The sequence below is a fragment of the Ruditapes philippinarum genome, unplaced genomic scaffold, assembly GCF_026571515.1.
Source record: "Ruditapes philippinarum isolate M1 unplaced genomic scaffold, ASM2657151v2 ctg6079_1_1_1_1, whole genome shotgun sequence".
Lineage (NCBI taxonomy): Eukaryota > Metazoa > Mollusca > Bivalvia > Venerida > Veneridae > Ruditapes > Ruditapes philippinarum.
This window is the reverse complement of record NW_026866248.1, coordinates 48426-55523: the sequence shown is the minus strand read 5'-3', so window position 1 is coordinate 55523 and position 7098 is coordinate 48426. Positions and strand designations below refer to the sequence as shown.

The following is a 7098-nucleotide window of genomic DNA, read 5'->3' as shown; positions in this document are numbered from 1 at the left end:
AACAGTTAATAATTACGTCACAATAATTATTATTGTGACTATGAACTTGAATTACTTTTGTTTGTAAAGCGTTCGCGCAGCCGTTGAACGTCTGACGTAATTTTCTATACGTACGTACGTACACTTTTTAGGCATTAAATTGAAGAAAAATATGTTGTATTTATTAAATGATAACTACTGATTTTTATCAGTGAAATAAAATCAATATCACTCACATGCCGTCACTCAAACGATGACTAAAATAGCTTTGTCGAACTTGACTTGGCGTGCGCTTTAATTTTCATGATTCCATTAACTTTAATTTATATGAAAAATACTAGTAATTGTTAGTTTTGTTTTTATGGCATTTTTTCATATCAATTCAAATATCTTTTTTTTTCTTAAATAGGTAAAAAATATTTCACCGCAATAGTGACAATTAACTTGAAATACTTGTGTTTGTGCAGCAACGTTCGAACATCCGTCATATTTAAGTGCGTTTGTATAACGCGCAGTTAAAATTGCTATTTTTTTCACGTTTCATGCATTAAATAAAAAATGATTTGCTTTCCATGATTATGCAATATATAATTTTTAATGTGAGAAAATAGTTAAAACTACAGACAGTATTTACACATAAAGATACCAAACATTACAGGTTCATGTAAAATGTGGATTCCTCTTCTCCAGTCTGTTCTTGATGATTTCCTCGAAGACGAGAAAGAAGGTCAGTTAAAGATGCTAAAATGTCTTTCTCAACACCTAAGCGCTCCCGTTCTATGTCGAGCCTGATTTGTTCAATCTCAAGACGTTGCCTCTTTATTACCAATTTCTCCCGCTCCAAATCTATAATGTCGCTATGAGCACCCTCTGTCAAGGCGTTACATGCAGTTGGTGTTCATGGATGGAGTAAGTTCTATTAGTTTGAGCGGTTTTGGGGTTGAATCCCCAACATGTACAAACTGAACGGAACTGTCACTGTCATCATCCAATTCAGCCAGATAGTTGTTACTTTGCGAGGTGTTGTTTGCACTATTCATCTCGTTGCTTTCAGGATAAACGACCGAGTCTCGTCCACCAACAATACCCTCGATAGCTGTAACACCAATTTTATCTAAAACAATTTCTTATAAAGGACTTAACGGGGATGTGTCTCTGCTCACGCCACCAGTCCTTTGTTGACTTTGCTTTATTTTAGCTCCCTTAGATTTAATAGCGGATGACCAATCACTCCACTTCTTTCTTACTTCTGTGCAACTTCTTTCACAGGACGAAACTGAATTAATTTTTGCTGTTATTTGAACCCATTTTTTTGTTTTCTTTTCATTTGTGATAATGTCAGAAAATTTGCTGAAAAGAAGTGATTTGCTCTCACTCACCTCTCTTGCAAGAACCTCAAGTTCATTTGTAGAAAAGTTTGGTCTCCTTTTTCTTGATTCCGCCATTTTTTTCTGAACTAATTTCAACTATGATGTGAAATACTACAAAAAATCTATGCATCAATATGAAAACCGTGCTATGTTTGAACTACACAAAGTCACCTTTGCATATACGATGTCGTAAATAACGTTTGAGAAACGAGATTGTTAAGGTGCTCTTCCAAAATAAGGAAGAAATAAGGACATCTTAGTTATATCGTAGCAATATCGTAAGTTTTGTCACAACTTTACGATACGATAATTTTTCGAGACAACCACCCCAGGTTGTTCTTTTTCCGATATTCCTAGGACTCATGTTCATAAATATTTTGGCCATTTGTAAAGGTGTGTAGAAACAATAACAACACTAGAGTGACTAGAAGCTCAAAATAAAATTTTGAGCCATTTTTACCACTTCAATGGCAGATTACTCAAATAGTCAAAAAGCAAGCCAGACCAAAATGACATGTTTCCAAGATTACCTATTGGTGGTTATTATAGCATAGGTTCCGTACCCCTAATGCATATGGTGTTTGGATTGTGTGCCAAATTGCTATTTTTTATCATTTTTGTTATTTCTTAAGTCACTGTTACCCTGAATTTCACCCGAAATAACCCATTTTCTATCTTGATCTAGCTTACATTAAGATACAACTTCTGGTCAAAATCAAAGCAAAAATGAAAACGCTAGAGGGGTAACGTCAACGTTGTTTACAGACGATGGACAACGGACGAAAAGTGTCTGTTAACCACAGACTATACATTAAGCTACACGAAAAGCTGAATAAATGAATCTATTAAAGCGTGTACCTCTACAAGTACCTACTACGACTGCTACTACTTCTACAGTAACAAGCTGCTTTTGCTGCTGCTGCTTCTTCTCTGATGCTACAACTATCGCCGCCACTCCTTCTACTGCTAGTGCTACTAATAATAGTAATATTAATGATAATAATGACAATAATAACATACCAATACTGTTAAAACTTTCTCCATGACTTCGATAAATATGCTGCCTTCTGTAGTAAAATATGCCTGAATGTCACTATTGTGTGACAAGGTAAGATGATGTCGACAAAAATATAACGAAAAGCGGACTACACTTTAAGCATTGTGAAAACATTTTTTCATCAAATGAAATGTATTAGGGTAATGCATTAAATGTTTTTTCGACAAGGTGTAATGTATTAGGTATTGCGTCATAATTTTTATCGAGAAAGTGAAATCTTTCACATATTGCGTCTACATTTTTTTCGAAAAACAACTTTTATTAATTTCTCGTCAAAAAAGTACTCGTCATGTGCAATGCTTCTTTTTTTGCAAGAAAAAATTTGGCCAATTAACTCAATTTTTCTTGTTTATTCGAGTTATTTTTTGAGAAAACACTAAAAATATCATGCCTTCGCGCCTTATATTTTTTCGAATAGCGTAAATCTTCTCACAAAAGATCGCATAAGAGGTGACCCTTTGAAGCTTCCGTAAGATGACGAAAAAAGACAAAATGAGGTAGGTGATATGTTATAATCTACTTAAGATAAAGCGCATAGTAATATCAATTTGATAAATAATTTAGCCAAAGTATACATTATCAGTTATTTTACTCAATTTGCTTAAAATACCCTTTTCACTGCGCTTTATTATTACCCCATTTCGCATATTACGTTCTGCTTACGCCTCATTACAACATACTTTCTTTATTATGTGTTAAATAATGCTAAGGCAGTATGATGTTGATGTGATTATTCAAGAAAAATACCATTACGTTGTTGCGTTCTGACGGAAAGATGAGATAAAATTGGTGGCATAATGGTGATTCATAATGGTAATAAGGCGTAATGTTGACACGGCGTTATGTGAAAAGGCGTAAAGGTAATAAGGCATAATGTTGACATGGCATTATGAAAAGGCGTAATGGTGATAAGGCGTAATGGTGACATGGCGTTATGAAAAGACATAAAGGTGATAAGGTGTAATGTTGACATGGCGTTATGAAAAGGCGTAATGGTGATAAGGCGTAATGGTGATATGTCGTTATGATAAGGCGTAATGGTAATAAGGTGTAATGTTGATATGTCGTTATGATAAGGCGTAATGGTAATAAGGTGTAATGTTGATATGGTGTTATGATAAGGTGTAATAACGAGAATGATAGTTAATACAGAAATTATCTTAGTGTGATTGTTAATCAGTTTATAAATGCACTCTTAAACTTGTTCTTGGAACCAACCAGTACTGAGCAATACGTGTGCAGTTTTATGCTCAAGTAATCAATTGCTTGTCTAACACACGCAGTAAGCATTATTTTTAATTTATACTTACGCATTTATACGAATTTGTTTTAGTTCGATTGTATTGGAAGCTATTGTGTCAGCACAACACTCCCAAATTAGTTCTTGGAAGTAACAAGTACTAAGAAATGAAAGTAAGAATTCTTGCTCAAGATAACAACGGATTGCCCCTCGACTGTGTTTGAACCCAGGCAAACAGTGATTCTTTATTTTTTCCCCGACACGTTAATTAACAACTCGGCCTGCCGCTACTTATGACAATGGTGATGAAAATGTTGATTAAACAGAACAGAATATTTTATTGGCATTAATAATAAACCACATTCATAGCCATTCCAGTTAGGAGTTATGGTGAGGGCTAAAGTATTATTGCATTATAATTATAAAGTGTGTTGATGTAGTGTAATGATAATCAGGCGTGATGATAATCAGGCGCAATGATAATCAGGCGTAATGATAATCAGGCGATGTAATTCTAATGAAGCGAAATTATAATCAGGCGTAATGAAAATTAGTCGTAATGATAATCAGTCGTAATGATGGTTTTTCTTTATGAATTTTCAAAGAACAATTACCCAAGTAGTCAAAGTTAAAGGAATTTCAACCAATGACAATGTTGATAATATGATTTTGATATTCAAAACATAATACATTGTCAGGACAAAGAAATATTTAAACATTTGTTTAACCAAAACATTTACGCTTAAGTACACACTTTCTTATGTTAAATTATGCCTCAATTGTGGTCTAGTCTGTGCTCATTAAGCATCTGCTGTTAATGTTTTTTCTGATCATTTAGCGTAATCTTTATGTCAACGTTCTGGTTGAGACTTAGACATTTCAGAAATGATAAAAATGGTGATGATGAGATTTTTGTTCCCCAGAGAGGTGTTGCAAAAGTATTGTATAGAAACGGGCAAATAATAAAAATCGTTTAATCTTTGTCTTAAGAACATGTTTTAAAGTATATTGTACGATAATGCCCGTTCATCGTAACGCCTATTCATTATTACACCTTGTCATAAGGTAACATAATAACTCACCATCACGCCTTTTTTCTCACATTACTCTTTTCTACATATGAGCCGCGTCACGACAAAACCATATCGTAGTGCGTTTGGACCAGCATAAATCCAGACCAGCCTGCGCATCCGCGCAGTCTGATCAGGATCCATGCTGTTCGCTATCAGTTTCTCTACTTGTTATAGGTTTGTAAGGGAACAACATGGATCCTGATCAGACTGCGCGGATGCGCAGGCTGGTCTGGATCAATGCTGGTCGCAAACCCATTATGTTGGTTTTGTCATGACGCGGCTCAATTATTTTTCACGATTTCTCCTTTTTATCTTATTTTACGCTTATTACCCTTTCTATAATTACAATTTTTCTCTTTACTCATTACACCTAATGAATCACACATTTTGCCTCATTATTCACGTTTATAATATTTACTCAATAATACACCAAAGTATTTAACATTTTGGATACTATTTCACCATTATGCCTCCTTATTAGCCATTACTTTTCATAATTCACTATTACGCCACATTATTTGTTCTTGTGCCTCTTTATCACCATCACGCCACATAATCTGTTATAACACCTTTTCATTCAATTCATAACTCATTATTAACCATTACGCTTAAATATTTCCCATTACGCCTAAAGGCACTTACATGTCTCAGTATTCAACATCACGCCTCATTTAATAACATTACGCTTTTTTATTAGCCATAACGGTTTATTTTTTTGTGAAGGACTACCTCCTGAACATAGGATGGGCAAGCGAAGACCCTTGTTTATGTTGAGAGAACTTGAGGGTCAATCCTTTTGCCAGATATCTTTACATCCAAGTAACCATGCTTAAATTTATTGATCTTTAAAATACATGTACAATGTAATACAAATACTATGAATAAATTAGCAATATTTTGTAATAAACCATTTAGTATCAGAAAGGAATTTATGAATAATGTATATGACTGATATTACCAAATATTTTATGTATGTTTATATTTTTCACTCTAGCTGTATTTAAATGTATGCTGTATATAATATGTGTAATGACGAGGAACTGTAATGTTCAAATCATATTGTTAAATAAAATTTGTTCTGTTCTGTTCTGATATTTGTCGATCTTGATTACTCAAGGTTAAGGCTGTACTCAGATTCTGCATTAAAATGCACTTCATTAATCTTAATGGCGGGGTGGTCTTATTTCCAGGATGGTTTTAAGAGGAGTTTCTACCGTATGGAGAATTATAAACCAATTTTGATATTAGAAAATGGTACATTTTTTTACTTTGTACTGGGGTTGAAATGTATGACTATAAATCTAACTACCAAATCCACTGCATATTGCTTAGACTTTTATTTAACCGAGATTTCGTGTATAATGAAAAAAAAACAACTATAGTATAGCCTCTGCACAGTATCACCTATTTGGAGACAAGGAATTTGGTTGTTGATGAGAGGTGTTGCTTTATAGGGGGTAAACTATCTCATTAAGTCTAACTTTTGGAAGAACTATTACCATTGCTGTGAAGGAGTTATTGCTCTACAAAGTTTATCAGATGTTGCTATGTCGTAGTCATTTAATGGGAGGAAAGGTTTTTTTTACTCTTTGCACAATGTATATTACGTAAGAGATGGACTAGACTAGAAGTAGGTGTTCTTATTAAAAAACTCAATGGCTACATCACAAGTAAGACAAAATCAAAGTTAAAATAGAAATTGTTCCATAGGACATGAATGCCCCGACTTTTCACGTTTTTGTCATTCTATGAACGGAATATATAATATACTAGAAGAAACATGACAGGCAATGATTTTGACTGATTTCGATGGCCATGATGCATACACTCTATGACATCCTGCGCCTGATTCATCTGATGATGATGTTTTTGTTTTACAAATACATGTATTACGCTGATTTTTCTAAAATGCGCTTCTGTGTTTATCATTATGTGTTTATTCTCATCATTACGCCTAATGTCTAATATTACGCCTAATATTCTACAATAACGCTGCTTTATTCATCATTGCACCTCATTATTAGCCATTACCTCTTTTGACTCATCATTCCGCTTGTGTATTTGTCATAACGTGTTATCATTCATCAGTACGCCTTTTATTTATATTACGCTACTTTATTCCTTTCACGCCTTTTTATTTACCATTACACTACATTATATATATTACGCCTCATTATTTGACACTCCCCTTCATAACTCATTATTACGCCCTTTTATCCATATTACGCCACTTTATTCCTTTTACGCCTATTTATTTATCATTACGCTAAATTATTCTTATTACGCCTAATTATTTGTCATTCCCCTTCATAACTCATTATTACGCCATTTCATTTATATTACGACACTTTATTCTTTTTACACTTATTTAGTTGCCAT

The 7098-nt window shown here is 33.8% G+C and overlaps 1 protein-coding gene across 1 annotated transcript; it reads right to left on the bottom strand.

Moving 5' to 3' along the window:
• Window positions 1-75: 75 nt before the first annotated feature.
• On the bottom strand, window positions 76-2872 carry LOC132731908 (nuclear apoptosis-inducing factor 1-like). Its single transcript, XM_060718205.1, has 2 exons — window positions 1110-2872; window positions 76-877 (listed from the first exon to the last, which is right to left on the bottom strand). The coding sequence occupies exons 1-2, from the start codon at window positions 1422-1424 to the stop codon at window positions 632-634; spliced, it is 561 nt and encodes a 186-aa protein (XP_060574188.1). The 5' UTR covers window positions 1425-2872; the 3' UTR covers window positions 76-631.
• Window positions 2873-7098: the final 4226 nt, after the last annotated feature.

What these genes read in the sequence shown, in the direction of transcription:
- LOC132731908 (XM_060718205.1), bottom strand. Translation starts at nt 1,424, where the DNA reads ATGGCGGAATCAAGAAAAAGGAGACCAAACTTTTCTACAAATGAACTT. An exon ending in CATCCCCGTTAAGTCCTTTA is followed by an intron (nt 878 to 1,109) that starts TAAGAAATTGTT and finishes CTCCATCCATGA; the next exon opens with ACACCAACTGCATGTAACGC.